The sequence below is a fragment of the Lutjanus erythropterus genome, chromosome 17, assembly GCF_056507025.1.
Source record: "Lutjanus erythropterus isolate fLutEry1 chromosome 17, fLutEry1.hap2, whole genome shotgun sequence".
NCBI lineage: Eukaryota > Metazoa > Chordata > Actinopteri > Lutjaniformes > Lutjanidae > Lutjanus > Lutjanus erythropterus.
In genome coordinates this window covers 4,579,982-4,607,136 of record NC_139333.1, presented here as the reverse complement: position 1 = coordinate 4,607,136, position 27,155 = coordinate 4,579,982, and the positions used below count along the sequence as shown (strand labels likewise).

General features: G+C 40.3%; 1 protein-coding gene across 1 annotated transcript in view; it reads left to right on the top strand.

Moving 5' to 3' along the window:
* The window catches only part of dnah9 (dynein, axonemal, heavy chain 9), a 203,527-nt gene that overhangs the window by 112,490 nt on the left and 63,882 nt on the right, over positions 1–27,155 (top strand). The window contains exons 52-63 of the mRNA XM_084741680.1: positions 52–194; positions 4,039–4,200; positions 4,462–4,695; positions 11,296–11,376; positions 13,393–13,572; positions 14,138–14,368; positions 15,837–16,031; positions 17,180–17,299; positions 18,824–19,012; positions 20,554–20,789; positions 20,883–21,005; positions 24,061–24,265. Of these exons, the coding sequence (XP_084597806.1) occupies positions 52–194; positions 4,039–4,200; positions 4,462–4,695; positions 11,296–11,376; positions 13,393–13,572; positions 14,138–14,368; positions 15,837–16,031; positions 17,180–17,299; positions 18,824–19,012; positions 20,554–20,789; positions 20,883–21,005; positions 24,061–24,265 (2,099 nt within the window). The remainder of the gene's footprint in view (positions 1–51; positions 195–4,038; positions 4,201–4,461; positions 4,696–11,295; positions 11,377–13,392; positions 13,573–14,137; positions 14,369–15,836; positions 16,032–17,179; positions 17,300–18,823; positions 19,013–20,553; positions 20,790–20,882; positions 21,006–24,060; positions 24,266–27,155) is intronic.

The window sequence follows — 27,155 nt, the reverse complement described above, 5'->3', positions numbered from 1 at the left end:
CAATCTTGGTGGTCGTCCCTCTGGTAATTTGTGGTGTTTTATTCATTCAAGGAGAGATTCCTGACCTGTTCCCGGACGACGAGTTGGAGAACATCATTGGCAGCGTGAGGCCAGAGGTCCGCGGCGCGGGATTGATGGATACGAGGGAAAACTGCTGGAAGTTCTTCATCGACCGGGTTCGCAGGCAGCTCAAGGTGAAGCAGTCAGACAAGTGCAGGACAAAGAGCTGTTTTGTGTTCTTTGCATTTCACTACTAAGCATCCAGAAAAAGTTGTTCTCAGCGCCTCTCCTCAGAGGGCAAGTTTGCCATTAATCTCTCTCATAGAACTGCGTCGGTATTTGATCTCCACCTTCTCTTAATATAGCAATAGCATGCCGTCTCACACTCTAATTTACCATTCCAGAATAAAAATCCCTATACTTGGATAAACATCTGGCTTTATGATGAAGCCGTTCCCTAGACAATTTTCTTTCCTGACATTTTCAGATGAACTTGAATGCCTTCGGAGGCAGTGGACGTCGTTATAAATCACCGGCATGAGCAGAAAAGCCGGCGTTTAGCTGCAGATAATTTCACCGACGTGTAGCCGCTTTGTTCCCCCTGGGGAGAGAGGGATTCCAGGGGGTTGCTTATCCTGTCATTATTACAGTGTGCACCACCACCATCACCACCCACCCACATCCTCCACCCCCGCCTCGCTCCCAGCTCAAGCTTCCCTGGGTCGGAGAGTGAATAAATGCGGAAGACAAACCCACGGGCACGGGCTCATAAAGAGTGGATTTCTAACCATTTGGCTCTCTGTCTCTCAAATTGTCTGTCTGGATGGATGGAAAGGGCGCTTTCCCAAAAACATTGCTAATCTGCTTCAGAATGTTTGCACGGATGTGCTCCATGTAACTCAGTGGTTCCTAATCTGACTATTGGGACAAGATGACTAGATGGTAGGAAATATTAGAGGACCAGTGTGTAAGATTAACAAGGATTTATTGGTGGAATATAGAAGAAATGGAGTATAACGTTCATAATTATGTTTTCATTAGTGTATAATCACCTGAAAATAGGAATTGTGTTTTCGTTACCTTTGAATGAGCTCTTGTTAATTTACAGAGGGAGTGTGTCCTCTTCCATGGGGGTCGCCATCCATAGACATATATGCATACAGTAGATGCATTGGCCTTTGGCACCGCCATTTTCTTTAGGTTTAGACTGGCTTCATAGAGTAAGAAAAATATGTATTTTTTTAAATGTAGATCATAACTACTTGAATATAACATTACTCATTGAAATCAGTTCAGAAATAAACGTTATAATATTTTTTTGATCCAGAAAAAAATGCAACTCCCCTGTTTTGCCCTGATTCGTTCACAGGTCAGTCTTGACCTGGCGATGACGTCGATGTGATGCAGCAACAAGCCGAAGTGGTCAATGCAGCATCTACGTGTATATGTTTTTGGTCACCACTTTGCTCTGCCATGTTTCTACAGTAGCCCAGAATGGACAAAGTAAACGCTTCTTACACGCTTGGAAGGGGAGGGTGACACAAAATCAATCTGCAAGCTCACTGCTTGACGCCACTAAATCCTACACTCTTGTCCTAAATCTGCTACATAAAATAATATTTACTTCTCGACTTTGCTTTTTTCTTGTGAAATCCTGCATCGTTTTACCTCTTCAGGCCTCTAAAAATTCCTCTAATGAAACAATCTGAGAAGGGAAAATGACTTCTTGAATGAATTGCAACACAACTTACAGGCAAAGCCTCAGGGTCCCAGAAACCAAAGCCCCACACTCCAAGTGTGTCTGCTGCTTTGTGATTTGATTATTACAAAATGTATTTGGTGGCTCAGTATCATCTTTCATCAAATCTTAAGATGTGCTCTGCATTATCTGGTGTACCTCTCATAGACAGAGGCCAAAATATGATCTGGTTTTAAAGGGACAGTTCACCCCTAAATCAAAACTACATATTTCCCTCTTATCTGTAGTATTTTTTTTATCCACCTAGATAGTTTTGGTGTGAGCCGCAGAGTTCTGGAGGTGTTGTCTGTAGACATGTATGGCACTTTGAGCACCATAAGCCAAGAAAAATTTAGTTCTATTACATTGGAGAGAAGACAGACATCTCTTCAGCCAATATCTAGATGAATAAACAACACTACAAGAGGAAAAATATGTATTTTTGTTTTTGTGGTGAACTACCCCTTTAAGACCTCCATTAATTCCATTGATGTGTTGTTTTTCAAATTTGCAAATTTCCCTACAGATTTTTCATTTATGCAAATATTTACAAAATAATTGATACACAGCAAACCTGGAGCCAGGTGGTATACCAGAAAATATTCTTAGGATTTGTATTCATGTGTATTCTACTGTGGGCATTACACCTGATGGGTAGTTGTATGGAGGTGTAAACATTAACTCATTAATATTGGAAAACCTGTGTAGCTGTCAGGGATACTGCTTCATTGATGCACAACCAGAGATCCAAACCAAATTCAAATCAATACATCTGTCAAAAGCTAAACTGGCTGGAATTTCTACGTATTGCATTTACTCTTGTTTACTAGCGTTGAAAAGTTTGAGACAGTCTCTGTCTGAAGTCTGAATATTTCACTTTCATCACATCATACTTGATCAAGGTCAAACAGACAGACACCTGCTAACTTATGAGGTATTCCAGCAGCGAGCGAGAGGCTGAGCAGGAGTTTTCTCATGTTTATTCACACTTACAAGACCAGTGTGTTGGATTTAGTGGCATCTAACCACCTCGCCTTACTCTTCCCTTCCAAACATGTAGGAGAACCTGTGGTGACCTCGAAACCACAAAATGCAAAAGGCCCTCTCTACAGACACGGTTTGGTTTTTATATTCTGACAGGTTATGGATCTTCATTAATATCAAGTTACATTATGTCCTCTTCTTTAATGCCAAGTTGTCATAGCAAAGACATTGACTGGTCATATTGTCTTGGTTAAGGTCAAATGGTCATAAAAGAGGACATTTTTATCCTGGTCAATGTAAAGTTGTCATGACAAAGACATCACAAACAATGTCAACTTTGCATTAAAATGACACAACTGATGAATGACACTTAAGTCATAAACATTCATAAAGACCCCTTTATGTTCATGACATGTCATGTCTCATGCACACCCCTTTAAGTAAAGTGTTATAAATGCAGTGTTCCACTGATATGAATGATACTTCATGACAGTAATCATAAATGTTCACATAGATTTCATGCCATGACTTTAAAGTAACTTCAACAAATAAAGCTAAAGTCTAATAATTAAGGCCTGTTATATCATGTTTATGACAAGTTATGATGTCTGGGTCAATGTCAATTTTCATCTTGGTCAGTGTAAAGTTGTCATGACAAAGACATTTCAAACAATATTAACCTTGGATTAAAAATGACATGCTTGACAAATGACAACAAAGACATGTCATGTCAGGGTTATGATGGTGTTATGTAGTCTTATGCACAGCCCTTTAAGAAAATTGTTATAAATGTAGTGTTCCTCCAGTATGAAAGTAGTGTGTTAAACAAGTGTCAGAGTGAATATAGAATAAGTGTGCAGCTCTGTAGTTGATGATCATCAGTAGTGTCTGTGGGTGTGCCTTCTGTATGTTTGTTTCTTCAGTCTAATGGTATCGAGCATCTGGCTGAGCTCCTCAACAAGCCAGCTGTTCATCTCCAACAGTGAAAATCAGTCTGACGTAGCCCACAGCTCAACACACTCCTTTAATTCACATGCTTGCTGGAGGCTTTATTTGCTTAATGATGTAGCTGCAAATAATTAATTCACAGTCTTCCATTCCCCCTCTTGACCATGAAGAAGTGCTAATCAGAGCAGGAATCCCCTGCCTTTCTGTTCTCAGGCTGACTCTGACTCCAGTTGTAGTCACGAAAAAGAAAATGACTATGATCTTGTTGCTGTATCAGACTTCACACTCAATTCTGTTTGACCTTGGTGTGTGTGTGTGTGTGTGTGTGTGTGTGTGTGTGTGTGTGTGTGTGTGTGTGTGTACTGCAGGTGGCTCTGTGTTTCTCTCCAGTGGGTAATAAACTGAGGGTTCGCAGCAGGAAGTTCCCCGCCGTGGTGAACTGCACAGCCATCGACTGGTTCCACGAGTGGCCGCAGGAGGCGCTGGAGTCGGTCAGCTTCAGGTTCCTCCAGGAGGTGGAGAATATTGAAGTGAGAACGGCTCATACTTTAATATACACACAGGGACGAAGCCACCCACAAAAATGATGTTCACACTCTGAAAATATAATTTCAAATGTCAGGCACCGTGACACAACGAATGTGATATTAATTTCAAGAGCAGACCGGAGGCCCCGAAAATTAAATTCAGAGCTTGAGCCTCAGGAAATATTGCTTTCCAGCCAAAATCTGCACAGTCATCTTCTTTTAATGTGAAGTAACCAGGTCTGTGATTTACATTTCTTCTCGCAGCCTCAAGTGAAGGAGTCAGTCAGTAAATTCATGGCGTACGTCCACACGAGCGTCAATCAGTCGTCCAAGGAGTACCTGGCCAACGAGCGACGCTACAACTACACCACGCCCAAGTCTTTCCTAGAGCAGATCAAGCTGTACCGCAGCCTGCTGGGCCAGAAGAGCAAAGACCTAACCATGAAGATGGAGCGTCTGGAGAACGGCCTGCAGAAGCTCAACAGCACCTCCGCTCAGGTACTGAATTTCTCTTTGCTCCAGGTCTCAAACAAAATGTTTCCCAGGTTAGTTTCCTATTTTAGTCAAGCTATACTACGCTCTACCAACTGAACTACAGGGGGCCTCATAATAAATGTTCTGTCTTGTTTTTTATATAGCTGAAGGACAGTTTACTTACATATAAATCCCAACAGCTCCTTGATTTCCTTTCAAACCTCGTCCTTTTTGTGAATATCCCTGTAAAACGAGTGCTGTGGAGGAGATAAAGATGTGCTGCTTCCAACCTTGCAAATTAGTCCCTTGGCATCCATGTTGCCTGCTGACTGGAGGGGACACGGAAACATGAAGAGCCGATTTGGACAAATGAACAGTATGGAGGTGAAGCAAGTGTGCAAAAGTAGAACCAGGGCAAGTGTTTTTTCAAACTAGTGACTTTCTCTGATGCACGGAGCATTTTAGGAAATTTTTCATTGAGAAAAACTGAAACAATTCGATGTTCGCTTGTTCACATCACTTAATATTTAGGAAGCAGTGTTATTCTCATAATTGTAGCCATTCTGACAGTGGTCTATGTGTCCTCTGGTGTAGAGATTCAAGACGTTTGGACTCAGGTGAAACAGTGTTCCAAAGAAACGTCAATTTTACAAGCACAATTTCAGACGCTCATCTCTGAATTCTACTGAACGTAAATTATTTAATTTGGCTAACTGAATAGCTTTCATGTGGGTTGCTCTCTACTTACTGTGTGGACTCAGTAGAGAAGGAGTTGCCAGAGTTGGTGTTTCCAAAGTTAGCATGAGTCATGGTCAGGATGGCCACAGTTGTGTAATAGCAATTCAGTATATCCAGTGTTTCCATCTCTGCTGGTTGGGACCCTGAGTTCTGCCAGGTAATGAAGGACACTCACCTGACAGCAGAGGGCTAAATTGGCTGCCGTTAGGCTAGAATGAGAAGTAATGGCAGTGACTGCGGTTGAGAATCACTACGGTTTTCACTCTAATGGTTGACATCTTGTTTTGTAAGGAAAAATTAGGATTTTATACAGAAGCATTAAGTGTTTCTACATCTCCGTTAATTGAACTATTTTGTTGTATTTTCATATTAAAGAATTTTGTTTGCTGGACTACTTTAATGCCTCAAGTCAGCCCTCAACACTTGAGTTGTGGCTTATAATTGTGCAGAATCATGCAGCTAGCACTCTGATGAAGACCAGATGCTCCTACATCACCCCGATCTTACTGTCTTTGAACTAGCAGTCTGTTTCCTTGACAGTCCATTTCCAAATTTTGCATATTACACACAAAAGTTTACATGGCCAGTCATCAGATTTTATCAGTGAGGTTTTAACTCTTTGGTGTCCAGTAGGCCCCTGCGATGTGCTGGGTCAGGCCTTTCAGCAGTCCCAGAGTCCAGGTTAAAGTCAGTGTTTTGCTGCACCAGCACCTCAGTCTACTCACACTGTTACTGTTGTTAAATCATGTCTTTCTGGCCTGACTGACTAAAAGATGTCTTGTTGTTTGCTTAATACAGTTTTGTCATGTTACCAGCAGACTGTATGTTACTTTTTTAATAGTCTCTTTTATCTCTTTTCTGCTTTCCTCTATCCCTGGGCTTTGTATTATTATATTTGGCTGTTTCATCTCTCTTTTTTTTTTTTTTTTGAGTCTGAATATTTTATTCTCCAACTTTTATGCTGTTGCTCTCATGGTATCTTGTTATTGCAATTTATTCCCCCTTCAATGGAAAGCACTTTGGAAAACTATTATTATTACTACTGTTAGTCAGAATGATAACAGATAAAATAGTAGTAGTGATAATAAAAGTTACTTCTGTTAGCAGTAGTACAATACTAATACTATTATTACTGCTACTGCTTACTAACAAGTAACAGTAATAATAGTAGTTGTAGAAGTATAGATAATAATAGTAACAGAGTTGTAGGATTAGTAATATAGGTTGTAGAGGCAGTAGTGGTAGAGTTCATAAACTCAAAAGTTGGAAGTTATCAGAGCTTAAATATGTATAGTTAATAATACATCTACTCATTGATTATAAATAGATTAAAATCATCAATTAAACTGATGCAACTCAAACTTTTTATTCACCCCTGTCATTGCAATAAATTCACAGAACTGAATTATTTTAAGTTAAAAAAAAAAGCAGTATTAAAGTAGCAGTATTGGTTTTAGTAATGTGGCAGTAGTAAAATAGTAGTGTTAGTAGTGGTAATATAGCCGTAGTGAAGTAATAGCATTAGTAATGTAGTTGAAATGAAATAGTAGCAGTAGTAGTAGTGGTATGCTGCTGTTGTACCTGCCTACATTACCAGACTGTATCTATGCCACACACAGCCAATTAGCCCCACTAAGCTGTATATTAAGAGCAGAAAACTACCTGCTGGACTTTTTGTCCTGTCTTTATTCTGTCATTAGAAATGTGTATCTGCATCATTTGATGTTTCCATCTCTAATATCGACACCTGGATCCATTTGTCCAAATGTTTACCATCTCAACACCTTTGCAGAGGAGAGCTATATGAATTATGCAACACGAGGTCTGTGTGTGAAGCAGCTCTAATTATATGGGTCTACTACACTGTGCAAATGAATGTAAAACCACACACACACATATACATAATTTCACCCCTACATACCATACATCTCCACTGCTTTGCATAAACATGCCCACACATAACCAACCCGCACAAAATCACACACATGCAAACACAGCCTTTACACCGAAGTGACATCAATGTGTGGAAAGCCCCACAGCGTCCTGCGGTTTTGTCCCCTGTCACCAGTTTACTGTAGAAACGAGCCAACACACACACACAGACGTATAGGGTGTATGGTAATTGAGGAGCCTTCTAATGAGAGAGCACGCCCTTTACAGCAGCAAGAAACCATTAATGCACCCTGTGTTTGTTCGTGCATCCACACTGATGGCCACGCTGCTATAAGTGCTGTTATTTAACATTCTGTGCAAGAGAATCCGTGGCTCACCAGAGGCTGCTGTGGTCATGATAAACAAGGAGGGTTAAAGCAAAGGATCTCTGTGTCTCTGTGTGTGTGTGTTTGTGTGTGTGTGTGATGGGGGGGTGCTGTATAAGTGTATGAGTCATCTGCTCCCCAGAGGACACATTAGTTCCATGTTTTTTTTTTTCCTCTTCAATTTTGTGGAGGTAGTGTCCTACGTTTGGCTGCTCTGTCTTCATTGTGTGTGTGTGTGTGTGTGTCTGTGTGTGTGTGTGTGTGTGTGTGTGTGTGTGTGTGTGTGTGTGTGTGTGTGTGTGTGTGTGTGTGTGTGTGTGTGTGTGCATGTGCGCATGGATTCATTGCAGCACTCACTCACTCTCACTAGTACTTGGTAGAGATTATAACAGTAGTAGCAGTTGTAAGTAATCCTTGGAATAGTTGTAATAGTAAAACTAATAGTGTTAATAATAATACTAGTAATATTAGTAATACGTACAGTAACACAAGTATTAACAACAGTAGCACCGTACTAGGCGAGTAGTAGAAATACTAGTAGGAGTAGTAACAGTGACAGTAATATTAGTAAAACTAGTAGTAGTAGCACTAGTAATATTAGTAGAAGTACAAGGAGTAACAGTGATACTAATATGAGTGCAGTTCGTAATAGTAGTAGTACTAATAATAGTAGTACTAGTTATTTTGGTGAAAGTACAAGTAGTAAAAGAAGTACCAGGTGTAGTAGTATTAATAGTAGTAGCAGTTGTATTAAGTAACCATTGGAATATTCGTAGTAGTAAAACTAATAGTATTAATAGTAATTACTCTTTTAGTAGTCATACAAATTGTAAAACTAGTAGTATTAGTAATACTACTTACTTATAATAGCACAAGCAGTAATAGCAGTAGCACTTGTAGTAGAAATGATAATATTAGTAGTGATACTAATACTACTATACTACTATATATATATATTATTTTAATACACACATATACATACAGTTAGTAATATTAGTAGTAGTGGTACTAGTAATATTAGTAGAAGTACAAGTAGTAAACTTAGTACTAGGGGTAGTAGTATTAATAGTAGTAACAGTTGTAGTAAGAACCATTGGAATATTAGTTGTAGTAAAACTAATATTATTAATAGTAATAACAGTTACAAAACTAGTGGATTAGTAATACTAATTGTAATAGTAGCAGTAGTTGTAATAGTAGTACTAGTAATATTAGTAGAAGTACGAGTAGTAATAGTGCTACTAATACTAGTGCAATTAGTAATACCAGCAGGAGTAGTAGTGGTATAATACTAGTAGCAGTTGTAGTAAGTGTTAATACTGTTAACAGTAATAATGTAGTTGTAATAATAGCAGCAGCTGTATTAGTGGTAGTAGTAGTAATAATAGTAGTACCAGTACTAATAGTTAGGCAGTAGTAGTAAAGAGATGAATATAAATATAAATAAATGTCATGATTTGAAGTGAACCTGTAAGCAGATTCAGGTTTAGGCTGACAGCTCTTTACATGAGGAAAAATAAAAATGTTGGCTTGTTTTCTGAAGCCAGTCAGGAACAGAGACGTGTTTTCCTGCTCCGGACTTCACCTGCAGCAGATAAACAGTAAAGCGGCTCAGATGTATTGAATATCACCCGTGTCTCCCTCCAATTAGTTTGTCCTTCTTCCCCCCTCCCTCTCCTCCCTCCCCCCTCCCTCCCGTCTTCCCCCCTGCCTATTCATCATGTTGATGGCTCACTTGGTGCTCGTCTAATGTTCGACCGAATCTTTTGCGTGGAATCCTCGCAACCCGAAAGGGCCGTCTCCCCTCCAGGCTGATTTCCTGTTTGTTAATTAGCTGAAAGACAAGCATGAAAAACAGTCTGTTTTTATTTCCCCAGTGTAACATTTTGATGGAGTCGGACGGTAATGCAGAGCCCTATTTGTCGGGGAGTTATGAGGAGTTTGTAACAGCCTTAATTTCTCTTTACAACCATCCTTGGTCTGTGCATTTCTGTGCGTGTGTGTGTGTGTGTGTGTGTGTGTGTGTGTGTGTGTGTGTGTGTGTGTGTGTGTGTGTTTGTGTGTGCTTATAGCAGCTCTTGATCCCAAAGCTTTTATTTTTTTTTCTCCTGATATGCACGCCATTCATCTTTTTGCAGCCCTTTATCTACTTGGACAGAATAAGATTTTTTCTCATAATGGATTAAAGGTCACATGCATGGTCCACGGCACAATCCTGCAGGGCACAAAATGTTATCCGCAAAGGTTTAGGCCTTGTGTGAAGCTTATTTGTTCGACTTTCCTAAGCCACACAATCCTCTTTATTGATGTTTGAGATGTTTAGGTTTCAATTAAATTGCCATCGAGCTCGATCAGCGATTGTATTACTAATAAGATCCAACGAGGATACAAACAACAAAAACAAATGATCAGTCCTTCAAAAGCGCCTGAGAGATTCAATTAGACGATAGCGATAGATTCATTAGCACCCATGATATACACACTGATTGCTACTTATACCATTTAATGAGACAAAAATAGATTATTGTCAACAGCCCACCCCTATGCTCTATTGACTACTCCCCTCATATTAATGCATGTGTTCTTTTCTCCCTTCCATCACATGAAGACAGGGAGAGATTTTACATTTATGTGTATCCCTGTTTAACATAAAGAAATGGTTCAACATTTTGGGAAATCTGCTGAACTTGATTGACATAAAACTCAAGTTTGTGGTGTAGGGAGTAGAAGCAGGGAAATCAAAATTGAACATGTATACACTATTTGGATATGAACAGATGCTAAGATGAGAGAAGAATAAGATGAAGATAAGATGTATCTCTCAGTGGAGGTAATTGCACTCTAAACAGGTACAAAGTAATACCACTTAGAAATCAAAAACGTATTCATATTCTGGCACTTGCAGGACTTGACATTAGACAGGAAACCCTCGTTTTTTAAATAAATAGTCTAATAGGCTAATGGCCTAGTATCGATCTCCTTATCTGGTACTTGCAAAGAAAGCAAACTTGCATAATATTTGCCAAAATGTTAAACTATTTCCTAAAAGGTATCCTGTGGAGTTATTGTTGTTGTTGTTGAGTACAATATACAAGCCATAAAACAGGAAAGAGAAGATGACAAACAGCCCTGCAGTCAAATAGCTCGATACGACAGTAACTGACACATTTACCTCAAAGAGCTGTTTATGAAAAAGGAAAGTAATTACTTCTGTTGTTTCATGATGTTCCACTGACTAAAATAGACTTTGCAAATATTTGATAAGGAAGGAATTATTGAATTTTCATTTTTATTGCAACAATGTAGAAATAGCACTATAATGATGAATCATGCTTAGATAGAGATAATCTTAACTCAACTTTAAGTGTTTTTTTTTGGTTAGTTTAATGTATAAAAATACATTATGCTTTTTCTTAAGTCATATTTTTCTATATAACATATTATGTCAAAGTACTTTTGTAGATTTGACCTTAGTAGTAAATATACTGCCGTTTGTTTACGGAAAAAACTCAACAGGTTACCTTCATACACAAATATACAGTATATGGAATTTGAAATGAGAGGGACTGTTCCATCAGCCAGTCACATCCTCCTGACCGCCTGGTCTTCCTGTCTCATCCTCTGATAGGTGGACGACCTCAAGGCCAAGCTGGCGGCTCAAGAAGTGGAACTGAAGCAGAAGAACGAGGACGCTGACAAGCTGATCCAGGCAAGAACATGTTGGATATGAGCAGACATTAACATTTGTTAAATTTTGCTCTTTTCTCTTTTATAGTACCTCCAGGGTTATTCAGCCATGCACATAGTTTTGGTTTTGTTTGCTCAGGTATCTGTCTTTTGTAGTGACCCCTATACAATGGGGATGGATGAGATTTCGCTTGTGGTGCTCAAAGAAATGAAAACTGACATTTAAAAAATTCAGCACCAGCTTGTCCTTCCAGGAACAATGTCTGTCCCCTTTACTGTGGATAATGCTCAGATAGATTCCTGGTGTTCAGGGTAGAAACTGCTCTCTACAGCGTCAGAAACACAGAGAAAACAAGACTTAAACTCTGATCTTTTTCATCTTCTGTTATAGATTGACCTCTGATAGGTCGACGGGGTAAACATTAGCATGCTGTACAAAGTTTTTCTAGGTGTTTCCTGCATGTCAAACTTTTCTTGTTGCCTCGTGGGGTTTGTCAGTATTTGAAGTTGCCTAATGCAGATTTTTAGAAGAATCTAGTCTAATCTGAGCAGGTAAATCATTCCTGAGTTTTGGGGCCCAGACTGCATGAGCCCCATCACCCTCAGTTACCAGTTGGGCTCTGGAAATGCCTAGACAGCCACCACCGGCTGATTTATGAGGGCGTTCAGGCCCATTTAAGAGTTAATTAACTTTGATATAATTAGGGGTCTGATCATGTAAACCCTTGAAGTTCAACAATAAAATTTTAATATCAATGCCACAGTGAATGAGAAGCCAAGGCAGGAAGGCCAGAATTGGTGTTATATGATTATTTTTTCTTGAACCGATGGTTATCTGGCAGCAGTGTTTGGAACCAGTTAAAGCAAGAGAGGGAAGCCTCAGAGATGTTTGTGTTGTGGGCATTACAGTCATCTAAATGGGAAAAGATAAAGGCGTAGATAACCCTGTGTAAATCCCCAAAGGATGAGAAGAATCAAATGTTTTAAATTACCTTCAGTTGGAAGAAAAATGACTGAACAACCTTTTTTTACTTGGTCATCAAAAGCAGAATCAAATAAAACACCCAAATTTCTTGCAGTTGGCTGAATATTATGGGGTGTAATATTGCAGACTGAAAGAAATTGGCGACCAAGATCATTTTAATTTTTTCATTGTTAAGTATAAGAAAGTTTGAAGAACTGGTTGTTTTGATTTCTTGATTATAATGGGACGATAATATACAACTGGGTGTCGTCAGCATATAAATGGTGCCTTGGGGAATGCCATGAGCGAGATGGGAAACAGAAAACCAGAATTAAATAAAATGCACACATTTTTTGCACTTGGCTTGTTGTTCATGATAAGTCTCCAAGACTGCAGACGATCTGACCCAAAGAATTTGGTGTAAACAAGATAATTTATGTTTTTCCATCAGCAAGCTTTAAATATTCCAGCAATAGACATGTTGGGTTGGGCTGTTGATCTGTTTATTGTGATGTTGATTGTTATGTTTACTAAAGACCTGACCCAACGGCAGCATGTCAAAGGTAACAGGCCCAGGATTGATCATTTGGGAACACCATGGATGAGATGGGAAACAGAGGAAAGATAATTTCCAATAATTAAGAAAGCTGAGTTCTCCTGCTGTTGTTCTTACTACACCAGTGATGTCACAGTGATGTCACAGTGATTGTGTTGGTGTTAAGGAAGAACTACAGGCTATTTCACCTTGGATTTCTAGTCTCCTCCTCTGGGTAGCCATGCTAGAGGACTATTTTTTTTCAACTAACGCTACGTTTTGGCCAACAAAGTAAAAGCTATAGGTGAGGGTAGCGATACATGATGACATCAGCGTCACAAGCTGGCCCACAATGCATCCTGGTACGTGTAGGTACTGCTACATGGCTTTGTGAGCAGGAAAACTCATCTCTCTGTGTACTGAATTTCCCCTTTAAATGTGACTTGATTGGAAGGTCATTGCATCCATGCTGTGAAAAAGAAGCCACTGACTGAACTTGTGCCAAGAACACAGTAATAAACCCTGCATGCCGTCCTCAGGTGGTCGGGGTAGAAACCGAGAAGGTGTCCAAGGAGAAGGCGGTAGCTGATGAGGAAGAGCAAAAGGTGGCGGCCATTGCTGTGGTAGTCAGCGGCAAACAGAGGGATTGCGAGGAGGACTTAGCCAAGGCTGAACCAGCTCTCCTAGCTGCTCAGGATGCCCTCAACACTCTCAATAAGGTCAGTTACTCTCTTATACCTCGCTGTGTCTTATTGATTTGCTCCGTCATACTCTTCACTCTTAGTTTTCTTCATTTCTGAGACAGGTTGTGTTCTTTTCTCTGTTTGATTTCGTTTTCCCAGCTTCAGTGGAATAAGTTATGTCCACACAGGCCTTGAACTGTATAAAAGATTATTGAATCACAGGATTTAGCTGGGTCTTTGCTAAAATAATGTCTTCTCTATGTTCTGTGAGCATTTTATTTCATCCTCGCATCCCATGTAGGTTTATGAGCAGCCTGAGGGATTTTCAAAAACACCCTCTGTGTTTAAAAGGTGCTCTCTGTTCAAACAAGCAGAACCGACAGTTCAATCACTGCTTAGAGCTCTCTAAAGATGCCCTAATTAGTATTCTCTGTTGTCTTCTCAAAGTCAGCACAGGTTCTTCTTCCTTTATTCTGATACTTTCCTTTTTCTCTCTCTTTTTTCCCCCAGCAGACCACAGAGATATGCAGTCGTTCAAACTCAATTAAATCACAGCTCTTTCATTTTCCATCTGTTATTCCCTCTATCTTGCCCACTTCAGAACAACCTGACAGAGCTGAAGTCGTTCGGCTCTCCGGTGGCGGCGGTGACCAACGTCACGGCGGCCGTCATGGTCCTGATGGCGCCTGGCGGCAAAGTCCCGAAAGATCGCAGCTGGAAGGCCGCGAAGGTGATGATGGCCAAAGTGGACACGTTCCTGGACTCTCTGATAAACTTCAACAAGGAGAACATCCCAGAGGCCTGCCTGAAAGCCATTCAACCTTACCTGCAGGTGAGCCTCTCAATTAGCCCTTACTCATTAAAAGCAACGCTAACGGCGCACACTGTGCAATGTCTGCCGCTTGGTAACTTCAAATAATAAGTCATAAATTTAGCATGGGTGTGACTACAATGTCAGAGGCACATTACGGCTGCCGAGCGCCCAAATGACAGCCAGAGAAAATCAACCAGTTAATTAAGCGTTACAAATTTAACAGCCGCCCTGATTATGAAGTTCAGTGGAGCAGATATAGGTATTTCTTTGCAGCAGATAAAGCCAAAATTCACTCATTTCAAATTCACTTTGTACACTACACAGTTTCCAGACTACTGATGGAACATGATTTTATATGTCTTGTAAAACGCCTTTAATATTTCATAGTGGTGGTCAAAAACAAAAGTTAAATCATGTTTACTAAGAGAACACCATGATTCTAAGTCATAATGCTTTGTTTACTTTTATAATTGGGTTTAAAAGTTTGAGACTGGTCAACTAGCAGACTGTTTAACTGTGCTAACAGAGGATTATTTTATCCCAAATCAATGACACAGACTTTGTAACACCTGAAAAATGCAGATACCACTCGCTGCCTATGAACAGTCTTAAAGATAGACTGTGTAACTTTTGAAAGAACAAATATCACAGTCGTCCTCTTACAAATGAGAGGTTGAACTCAGTCACCCAGGGCTTTTTCTGCTACAGTCTCACTCTGCAGCATGAGCAGAAACACTTATAGTGGCTTTGGTTAGCAAAGTTTAGATATATTTGATGTGCAACTGATATGACTGAGTCAAATCATTGTCCTCCTGTCTTCATGTTTCCACATGTTTTAACATTTCCCATGATTCTCTAAGGTGGACCAGCTGTTCTCAGTTCAGTGACACGCAGCACCTCAGAGTTTTCCTCAGTGGTGAACGTAACTGTGAATGTGGCAGCGCAGCGTGCGTACAGTTCAGGCTGTTTGTCAGTGAATAAATGCAACAACTCCTCTAGACCCACAAGGGTTAGCCTCAAAGTTAGCGACAACTTCAGCACTGGCTCATTAAGGTGGACCAGACCAGCTATTCTTATTTAAGTGACGAGCAGCTCCTTTGCTCAGTGTGCATTAGAAGAAGAAGGCATACTTTATTAGTCTCTGAGGGGAAATTACATTCTTTTCACTCCGTTGTAATTTTTTCTACATGCATACACAGACCCGAAGTACACACACATGCATAAAGAGGACCTGTAGACATGCATGTGAGAGAGGTGTCAGAGTGCGGGGGCTGCACACTTACATATAGTCAGGTGCCCTGAGCAGTTAGGGGTTGGATGTCTTGCTCAGCAGTGCCCAGGGGGTGAACTGGCTCCTCTCCACCTACCAGTCCACACTCCGTAGCCAAGTCCTTGCAGACTGAGCTACTGCCGCCTCTGCCGTCATTGCTCTGTGCTTTGTCTTGCGTTTGTGCACTCGTTTGTTCATCTTGTTGACCCTCTCCAGGATCCAGAGTTCCAGCCTGAACTAGTGTCCGCCAAGTCGAACGCGGCGGCCGGCCTGTGCTCCTGGGTTTTAAACATCCTCACGTTCTACGAGGTTTACTGCGAGGTGGAGCCCAAGCGTCAGGCTCTGAACAAGGCCAACGCAGAGCTGGCTGCTGCACAGGAGAAACTCTCCGCCATCAAGAGCAAGATCAATGTAAGCCATCGCTTTTCACTGACAATACAGGAAATGAAAACTTTATTTGTTATATGCCAAGTATCTGTTTCAAAAGAAGGCAATTTCAATATCTCAAATCCAAAGGATATATTCTGTGAAATTGTATTACCATTTTATTAAAGAAAGGACTTGTTTTCTAGTCATTTCATTGTCACAGAAATGCTCTGACACAAACACTAAAGAGTCTCTTAAAACTTTATTGCTGGGCTGACTTTTGTATTAAACTGAAAGTGGGCTGAGAAATGACTTGTGAAAGCCAGAAACCTCAGCACCTGGCTATAAAAGGCTTCTGAGACATCAGTGTGGATCAACTACTCTATCAAACTCAGAAGATATGCAGCATAATAAGAATTTGATGCTCCAGAAATAAAATAAAAACCACAACCCGAGGCTGTGAGCTGGAGCAAAAATTCAGGATATGAATTATTTTATCAAGGCTTGAGTGACAGTTGACACATGAGCTCTGCCCGTAATGATATACCACCAGCATTTCATCAATACAAAGCTGGTGTAAGTGCTATTAAAAGCTTTTACTGTTCATTAATCTAAAACCAAATCCATCAGGCCTAAAAACCCTATTGATAAAAGCAGCTGTAAATAATTGTTTCTCAGTGGCGTTTGACATTCAGCACATCAGAGCGCCGGAGAGCCCCAGCAGAGCGCGGAGCTCGTGACGCGGCGGCGGCGGCTGCTGCTTACATCAAACCCTGCCGAGTGCAGAGTGACGAGTCTTAATAAGATCCAGCATGACTTCTCGCTGTCATTTTTCAGCCCTAAGTCAGATCGCTTGAGCAGAGAGTGGGTTCGGAGCCAAGGGGAATTAGCAATCCTCAAACTAATCTACTGAACCTGTGTGCCTCTCCACCGATTAATCCTGTTTGTCCTTGTGCTAATTGCTTCCATATGCCAAATAAATCCATAGCGGAGGGAATGATAAGTTTTACCCAACTTTTCACACACTCCTAAGTTTCGTTCATAGACAGACTTTAGCTATCTTTGTTCTTTGTCTTTGAACATTCCTTATGACCATGCTGTATTTTAACAGGAGCCAATTTTTTTCTGTTTTTCTGTGTGTGTGTCTCTCTCTCTCTCTCTCTCTCCCTGTGTCTGTGTGTCTGGCCTATCAGCACCTTAATGAGAACCTGGCCAAGCTGACAGCCAAGTTTGAGAAAGCCACTGCAGACAAGCTCAAGTGCCAACAGGAAGCAGAATCAACCGCACGCACCATTTCCCTGGCAAACCGTCTGGTGAGGAGGGCGACAGCGGGGTCACGCAGAGCATCAGCTTCCAGCAAACACACACACACACACACACCCAAACACTCACACACACTGTCTGTCCCATCTGTCCCACCTGCTCCCTCTCTCAAATAAATACAGATGTGTACAAACTTGTATCTGTACACATATAAACCCACAAAGTATTTTCATCTGTGCTTGTTAGTGTGACTTTCTTTATTAGTTCAATGCACAGTGGTGGAGGAAGTATTCAGATCCTTTACTTACAGGAAAGTACTAATTCTCTGCTGTCAAGATACTTTGAATACATTGAAAATATTACTTAAGTAATTGTATGTAAGTATTGTCAGGAAAATGTACTTCAAGTATCAAAACTGAAAGTACTAAATACAGAAAAAATCCCCCATATGAGAATATACAGTACATCCAGTGATATAGATAGATAGATAGATAGATAGATAGATAGATAGATAGATAGATAGATAGATAGATAGATAGATAGATAGAAATTCTCTGCTTTCAGCTTCTTAGATGTGAATATTTTCTGCTTTCTTTACTCCTTTCTGACAGTAAACTGTATTTCATCGGATTGTGGACAAAACAAGACATTTGAAGATGTCATCTCTACATTTTTCACCACGTTTTGACATTTTATAGACCAAACAACTTATTGATTAATCGATAAAATAATCCACGGATTAATCAATTATAAAAACAACCATTAGTTGCAGCCCTAGTCTAGATAATTTCAACAACTTCCAGTATAAATCTGAAAGGAAAAAAAAATAGATACAGAGATTAACTTTTGCATTACATCCTATGTTTATATACATATATATACCCATTTTTATCTCAGCTTGTTAGTGTTGCTGTCTCTTTCTTACTGTAGGTGCACAATTCATACTGTATGTTTACACACACACACACACACACACACACACACACACACACGCACACACACAAATATACATAAATCCCAGCATCATCTGCCAGTGTGTAAATCTATTGCTGACAGCAGCACAACACAAAGATGAGTGTTGACACTGTTAGTATGATAATCTAAATTATTCAGAGGAAGCGTTCAAAAGGCCTGACAGGAGCAACAAAAGGATGAGAGGTTGTGTTCATCTGTTAGTCACTCACAAATATCAATGCAAATGCAGCCAACTTGCTGAAGTGTACAGTGTTTCCGTGAGAAGTTACAGCGTGTATCAAAGTATGCGGCGCCTCAAGTTCAGAGGAGATAAGATATTAAGGTGAACTTTATTGATCCCTGAAGGGAAATTGGATCATTGCTGCAGTAAAGAGTAGATGTGTTGGTACATGAGCAGAGAGGTGATAAAGGATATGAAAACCTCATAAAAAAGGACTTGAAGGTAGCAAGGCATTGTTGTTCTGGAGATTTCCCGACGTTCATGAGGCTGTGCATCCATGATGGCAGCCGTAGATTTGGTTTTAGCGGATGCCTGTGGGGAATAATGCCACAGTAATGTAAGTTTCACTAAAACAAAACGATCTGTCTTTACGTTTCAGGTCGGAGGTCTTGCGTCAGAGAATGTTCGCTGGGCGGAGGCTATAGAAAACTTCAAGAAGCAGGAGAGGACTCTCTGTGGGGACGTCCTCCTCATCACCGCCTTCATCTCCTACCTGGGATACTTCACCAAACACTACCGGCTCCAGCTCATGGACAACACCTGGAGGCCTTACCTCGGTCAGCTCCAGGTGGGTGGCTTCAGGTGAACGTATAAAACCTGGATGGATCCTTCGAGCCTCTGGCAGTGCCCATGGCTGGACAGCCAATCACCACAAACGTGCTTCATATTGAATGACGTACTCCACTGGTATCTGTCACTTTTCAGGAACTGGCATCAGTACTGCTATGGTCATTTTTTAAACCATACCGAGGACTGGCAGTGCCTGACTGCAGCGAACGCCTGGCCAATCCAAAAATGGGCAAAGAGGTGGAGCGTGGGTGAAGCTGAGGTGGCTAACTAGCAGCTAGCCACCTGTCATGGCACCCACCCAACACTCAAAGTGGACATGCCCTTAATTATGCATAATTTGATGCCTTGATATAATTTAAATGGCTGAGTTATATAGCAATCGACTTGCTTGTCAGGTCAGCCTCAAGTGGACGTTTGAGGAACTGCAGTTTTTGGCACAGATTGCTCTTTGATCTAATTGTCTGATTGTTCAGACTAACCTTTGTTAGTGATGTCATTCCAAATACAGTATTACAGTAACCACTGGAACAAAAAGCTATAGATACGAAAACAAAATTCAAGTTGTAAGAAACCATTTCTTCTTTAAGAAAGTGCAAGAAAGGCTCAGTCATCGTCTCCTTCTCAGTATCATCTCATTAACTGCCAGATATACTACAGCACAGTATTCATGAATAAATGTGCAAATGAAAACACACAACCACAAATACACTATTTACTCCTCCGCGTGGAGACCACAGTGTGGGCTGCTCAGGTTTTCTTCTGAAAGTTTATGATGATTGTTGACAGTTAAGTAAGTTGAAAAAATGCTGAGTTATATTTTTTCAGTAACACACATACAGAAAAACCATCTCTACTGCAAGCAGAGCTGTAACAATTAAACTATTGAATTAATCTCCAACTATTTTGATAATCGTCTTTTTTTTTTCAAGAAAAACTTCTTCAACTGAATACCTTATTGTAGACAAACCAGGACATTTAAGCACATCACCCCGGGATTTGGGATGCAGTCATTAAGATTTTTCACAATTTGACATTTTATGGAGCAAACAACTAATCGATTAATGAAGCAAATGACTGACAGATTAATCATTATCTAATTAGAAAAACTTGATACCTGCTGTGATTGCCGCCGTCTATCATGGTGACTGAAAGAATGTAAACACAATCAGCCACTGATTGCATGGCAGTTGTGTTTTATTTAGAGGTAAGGCGAGGCCAACTCTCCCACAGTGTCTCCATATTACAGAATGAGTGAAAGAGTGTAAACACAATAAACGAGGAGTATAATAATATAGTAATTAAAGTCCAGTACTTCCTGTTCATTTAAGTACATGTGTCTAGTTTTGCATTGGTGCTATCAGTGAGTGAAATCAGACACTGAATAATAAATCAAAAGCCATTTAATAATCACCACCATAACCACTGGTGTCAAGTACAATTCCAGCTTCTCACAAAGAAACTACTTCTGTATAACTCACTAAAGCAACGTGGGTGAAGATGATTCAAACTTTATACGTATTCGTTGATGTCATCTTTTAGGTTCCCATCCCAGTGACCGCTGACCTGGACCCTCTGACCATGCTGACGGACGACGCGGACATCGCGGCGTGGCAGAACGAGGGGCTTCCCGCTGACAGGATGTCCACCGAGAACGCCACCATCCTCACCTCCTGCCAGCGCTGGCCCCTCATGGTGGACCCCCAGCTGCAAGGCATCAAGTGGATCAAAAACAAATACGGCGAAGACCTGCGCGTCATCCGCATCGGACAGAGAGGGTAAGACGAGGGTTTATGGTGAAATGTGCGCCATGGTTGTGTTTTTTATTAGAAGATTCTGACAGAGGAGATTCTGCTCTTTTGTTCTGAAAGGTACCTGGATGCTATCGAGAGAGCACTGGCAGCAGGTGACGTGGTTCTCATAGAGAACCTGGAGGAAACATTGGATCCTGTTCTTGGACCTTTGCTGGGCAGAGAAACCATTAAGAAGGGCAGGTAGAGAAAACTTCAGCTTTTAAAACGTATTCTAACTGTGGGTTAGTGCTGGGTGTTAAAGTTATTTTCATTGTTGATTAATCTGTCGATCATTTTCTTGATAGATTGATTAATTAATCCTGTGACAATCTTTTCAGTTTAAATATAGGTCCAATCATATGTCCATGTCGTGTTGATCATGTTCTCCATTAATTGATCAGTTGTTTGGACCATAAAATGTAATGCAATAGTGAAAAATATCGATCAGACTCTAAAATGACAATGTCAGTTTACTGTCAGAGAGGAATAAAGAAACCAGAAAAAATTCACATTTTAGAAGCTCAAATCAGAGAATTTGTACATTTTATCCTTTAAAAATGACTCAAATGGATTAATCTATTATCAAAATAGTTGGCAATTATCCTAATAACTGATTAAAAATTGATTCATTGAGAGACAGAGCGTCCATGTTTCAAGTCGTTTTCAGGTTGTAGTGGTGTTTGACGTTGACATAGCAGAGCAGACACTCCCCCAGAATTTCAGAGCAGAGAAAACTCATTTTTCATGTGATTTTATATACTTAGCATTTTTTTAATCCTTCAAATTTGGCTGGGTGGTTAATTACATATGTTTCTGTGGTGTGAAGAACACACATTTATTGTCACTTCACATGATCTTTAAGTCAGTAGAAAGCAATGACTTAATGTCAGAGTTAATGTTTCCTTGTGGTATAAAAATCAGGCTGAAGTCAGAACCAGGCTGGCAGATCAAAACAGGCGAACAGATCCAAAAATGGGTCAGACAAGCTGAAGAAACTGTTGGAAAGCTAAGGCAGAAACACAGTAAAATATCCGGCATGGGAACGAGTGGGAACGGGCTGGTGTACAGTGTACTGCAGGGCTGATGAGAGAACAGGTAGGAGGGGGAGGTCAGGTGATGGGGATCGGTGTGTAAGTAGCAGGGCAGGAGGGAGTGTCTGCATCTGAAATGACAGCAGAGTTAGTATGTGGGAGGGAAAACAGAGCAGACAAGAGAATGGCTGTGCTGGAAACAGCATACTAATGTACAGCCTACTACATGCTCAATCAGTATGTACTGCATACTGCCTACTAGATGAATGATTAAGTATGCCATTATGCCACAGCATTACCAGCAGACTGTTCACATTCAAGCAGCACGTCTTCTCTGCATCACATTACCGGTCTGAGCATTTTTTTTTTTCTGCGGTGCATTATATATGTTATCTCCCACATTTTTGTCCATATTGTCCTATGTCCTGTACCTTAAAGGGATAGTTCACCCATGAATGAAAACTGAATCACTATCTACTCTCCATCATGCTGATTGAAGGTCGGGTTTCGTTGTTTAGTCCACAAAACACTGCTGGAGTTTTGTCAGGTATTTCTTGCCACATTCTCTGCGTTTTTGCATTTCTTATGACTGCTTGGTGCGCCTTAACTAAAAAAAACCCATATATGTGCTAATTTTGGTGTAAAAACAAAGTAAGGGTTGGCACTACATGCCTGTCTCAGACATTACTTAGCCTTATGTCGATCATTTCAATAATTTTTGTTGTTTTGTTTGTTTCTTATTGGCCCTCCTTTAGCATAAATGTCATCTTGTCACTTTGTCATTCACCTCTGACTTAATGAATATGATGCAGTTTGTTCTAAGGTTGAAATGATCAATACTGCTTGTTGTTTATGTAAATCATAATTGATCAAAATGCATTAACAAGAAGCAAAGTGCACTGTAAATTAACATCCCAGGCTATAAAGAAGTCAATAAATACATACAGCGAAAATACCTCCCTACTCCTTTTAGGAATGACTGTATAAAATCCAAATTTGAATAAAAGGTGATTAAAAAAATAATAAAAGAGACGATAAAGAGACCTGTAGACTCTACAGAATGCTAACTGTGTATTAATCCACCGCTGAAAATAGTCCCCAATAAGTGGTATTTCCTTCAGTTTTAGAGATGTTTGCTAAATGTTTCAGTTCCCCACTGTTTCAGTTCAGAGGCTTTTTTTAAATGGAACTACATATTTGTGAGCTGTTTTCCAAGATTTGTGTCTGTTGGAAGATTAGAGACTAATGTGTCGGTTTTGATCTTTTCAGTGGATTTGTCGTCAAAAAGAAAAAGAAAAAAATAACACCAGCTTTGTACTTCAAAGGAGAAATCTGTAATATATCGACTGTAATAAATGGTAAAACGGCCGCAATGTTTCATCAGAGATCAAGGAAATATGTTCAGGTGAAATACTCGCTTCACTTGACATGAACCACAATAACTGTTTTGTCTGACCACTCCACATTAATCAGAGTTCAAACTGATGCTGATTTTTCGCTGTTTGACTAAGTGTCTGTTTATGAGTCGTAATCAATCATTAATAATCTTGTAGAAGGTGCAGATGTTTGTAGCTGTGAAATTGAACAAAATGTCAATGGAGTTTGGCAGGCAGTGAGACAGGCACTCACTTAACGCATCATCATCCAGAGTGTTATTTCAGAGCAGTGGCCTTTTGTTTTCAGGATAACGGGCTTAACTTTACATTGACAGACAACTGACAGTTATACACAGCTGATCCACTCCGAGTGGAGAACACATCATCGCTTGTTATTGTCAATTTATGATGTTGCCCATCCTGTGCTCCTGTGGAGCTCCTGCAGCCTGCCTGTCTCTGCAGGGGGAAAGAACCCGCTTCAACCACAGATCATATATTAAACAGGATTACAACCTATTTAATATACAGTCTATGGCTCCAACTCGCTATTTGGACTGCTGTACTCATTTTTGCACGCACGGTGGCTACATATTGCTGCTTGAAGTGACATTCTTAGATAACTATTGATTAAACAAGTGTACTAGATTTTAGACAGAGAATTGATTTGTCTGAGCACAAGAAAACTTCTAAAAGTTTTTGGAAATAAAGATCAGATAATGAACATTTCTGTTAATGACAAATCCACTAAACTGGTGTCTGCTTTGATAACATCTTTATTTTCTGAATTTTAACTTTCATTTAGCGACTGTGAATGATCAAAAGATTTCTGGTGCTTGTTTACCCAAATAGGTACATAAAGATTGGAGACAAGGAGTGCGAGTACAACCCCAGTTTCCGCCTCATCCTGCACACCAAGCTCGCCAGCCCTCATTACCAGCCGGAGCTGCAGGCCCAGTGCACCTTGATAAATTTCACAGTGACCAGAGACGGTCTGGAGGATCAGCTGCTGGCGGCGGTGGTCAGCATGGAGAGACCCGACCTGGAACAGCTGAAGGTGAGGGAGGCGGAGGGAAACACGACCTGATACAGCTATTTAGCAACAAAAGAGCATTTTTCCTCGCATCTCTTTTCATCTGATATGTCGCAGGAATGTAAAAGTGAGCCTGAGCAGACATGAAAGCGGTATCTGTCACACTCTTCAGGCTGTATCAGAGAACAAACAAGTGTTCCACGTTGGGCTCTTTTGAGTTCCTCTCCTAACATCTCCTCTGTGTAGGTGTAATTAAAAGAAACAGTCAGTGGAGTCAGGGGCCTCCAGAAGCCCGGCGTAGCACTCTCGCTCGTCATTATCCATCTTTAACGCTGCACATCGGCAAGAAAACGTCGCCCGTCTTTAAACATCACAAGAGGCTGCAGGTCCGGGCTCTTTGATTCCAAAACAATCAGCTGGCGTCTTTGATTAACGGCAAACTAAGTGGATGTGTGATAATTATGGGGCTTTGGGTCTTTCACTTGGGGAGACTGGGACGCTGCACAACTCTGTGTGCATGTGTATCTGGGTGAGTGTGTCTGAATTTTTATGCACATGGTGCCCGTGTATTCATGTCGCATGTGGAACGTGGAGTAATCCAAAAATTAGATTATCATTTTAACCTTCTTAAATTTTTCTTACTGTTTTTTGTAGTAAAAGCCACATCAGATTCACCAAACAATGGAAACTTTAAAACCTAAATGTGTAAATGATCCACCTGTGTGTATTTGAGCGCACATGCATGAGACTTCTTTTCTTAATTAGTATAATTAACACCTCAATAATACCATATAAGAATATGCTGCCCCATATGTCAGGAATTTATTTTATTTCTGAAAATGGCAATGGCATAAGGAAAACAGAGTGCTGTTAATGTTGTGTTATCTGAGAGTTGGACTGTCACTGAAATAAAGAAGAAATGTCGCGGTGATCAATAACCGCAAGAGGAGGAGGAGGTCAAGACGAAGTTTCCATCATGGAGACAGAGGACAAAATAAAGGAGGATGTTCCCCCGGACAGAGACTTCATAAACCTGCATGTGAACATATATGGCCAATACACTTGACAGCAGTGAATAATACATCATTCGAGACTTTATGTGTGAATTTACACATATCTGAAAGAAAATTCAAAGTATGAGAAAAATATGACACGTCTGCAAGTTGTTGCAGCAATTTTGGGGTCGATACCACTTATTCCGAAAGATTTGGTTCAAAATGTAACCAGGTTTTAATACTCGAGAATTGGTAAAGAAAAAAAAAGAAAAAAGTCTAAAAATCCCTCCACGGTTCCACATTAACACTCCAAGACCTTGGTGAACACCGGTGGAAAATCTGTATTGTGATCTGGCATCAAAATCTTTGGAAATTTGGATTTTTCTGGAAGAATAGCAGCATTCAGTGATGGGATGTCGAGCACTTTCGTTCCGCAAACTCCTCAGAAAACCCCTCACCATGAGTCTCAGCTTTCTTGGTCACAGCCAACTGATGTGATTCCAACACTGTTCAGGACCCCAGTATGCAGAATATCCAAATATAATACACAAAAGTACCACATTTTTACTGCTTGCTAAAAACTGCCTCTTTTTTTAATTCCAAACTGCGTGAGATTTGTGGACGTGTCTGTAAAGGGGTGGCTTGTGGGAGAGAATCCATTTTCATTCAGATACCTTTAGGTGAGAGGTCATGGGACTCTACTGAAAACAGCCACGGCAGTTTTTACCTCGTCAAAGTTTTGTCTTACTTTAGCGAGTTGTAGAGACACCTTCCTGACAAGCTGGCATGACATGATTCCTATCATGAAAACTGAGCCTGTGTCCATGTGGAGTTGACGAGGTGAAATGTGCATTAAATAGTGTTTGTAAATTAAAGTTAAACAGTATTTCCGTTACATTGCATCCATTTGTAATCAGCATCAGTTCTTTTTAACAGTTATGCATGACTTCATAGTTTCTTAACTGTTTTCTAAAATTCCAAGTAACACTTATTTTTTTGTGGGAATTCAAATGTTCCCTGCGGACTTTCAAACATGTAGTAGTGCTAAAGAGGTGTTTTTCTTTAGGTGTTTCCCTTCTTTTGTTTATCTTGCACATGTACAGATTCAGATTCATGTGCGAGATTCACATTCCTGCCAATAGTTTCACACTATTTCAATGAGATACAGGTGGCGGTTACACGCCAAGATGTGCAGCAATGCACCAACAAAGACAGGGAAGAAGAAGGCCGCTAGCCTTGAAACATGGATGTAACCTATTCTGGATTTAAAATACTTAAAAAATGGCTTTGCAAATGTTTTATGTGTATTCAACACATTGCAATGCTGAATGTAAACACAACTTAATGTACAAGAAAACTCCTCAGGCCCCCTTTAACTTGACTCCTGTATAAAGCGTGGCAACCAAACACTTGCACTTATTTACCCTAATTTCTAAATAAGGATATCTGCATATTGTTACAAGAGAAAAACTCATATTGAAACCATTTATTTTGAAAGCTGAACTCTATCTTTGTGCGTCTGCCTGGGCTCTGTGCATATTTCATTTAAAACCACCACTCAATACAATAAATTTGGGATGAGAGAGGCTGTGAGGACCACATCGTATGATTCACATCCTTTTCAGACCCATCAAACCATTCAGTGAGCCTCTGTGCGATGCTTGGGAGCATCTGCATTTGTTCTCTGCTCATTTATTTATTCACGATTTTTCTTTAATTTGTCAGCCATCTGTATTTATAGAGGGACTTCCTCTAACAGACTGCAGTTCATCTCCATTTAAAGCAGATGAATAGTCTCCTCATGTTAGCAGTTCATATGATTAAGTAGCAATTTTATGTACAGTACACTGACAAAAATACTGCTGCATGGGAACATACCAAGGCTGAAACAAGTAGTATTTTTTCTGTTTGGCCACTTG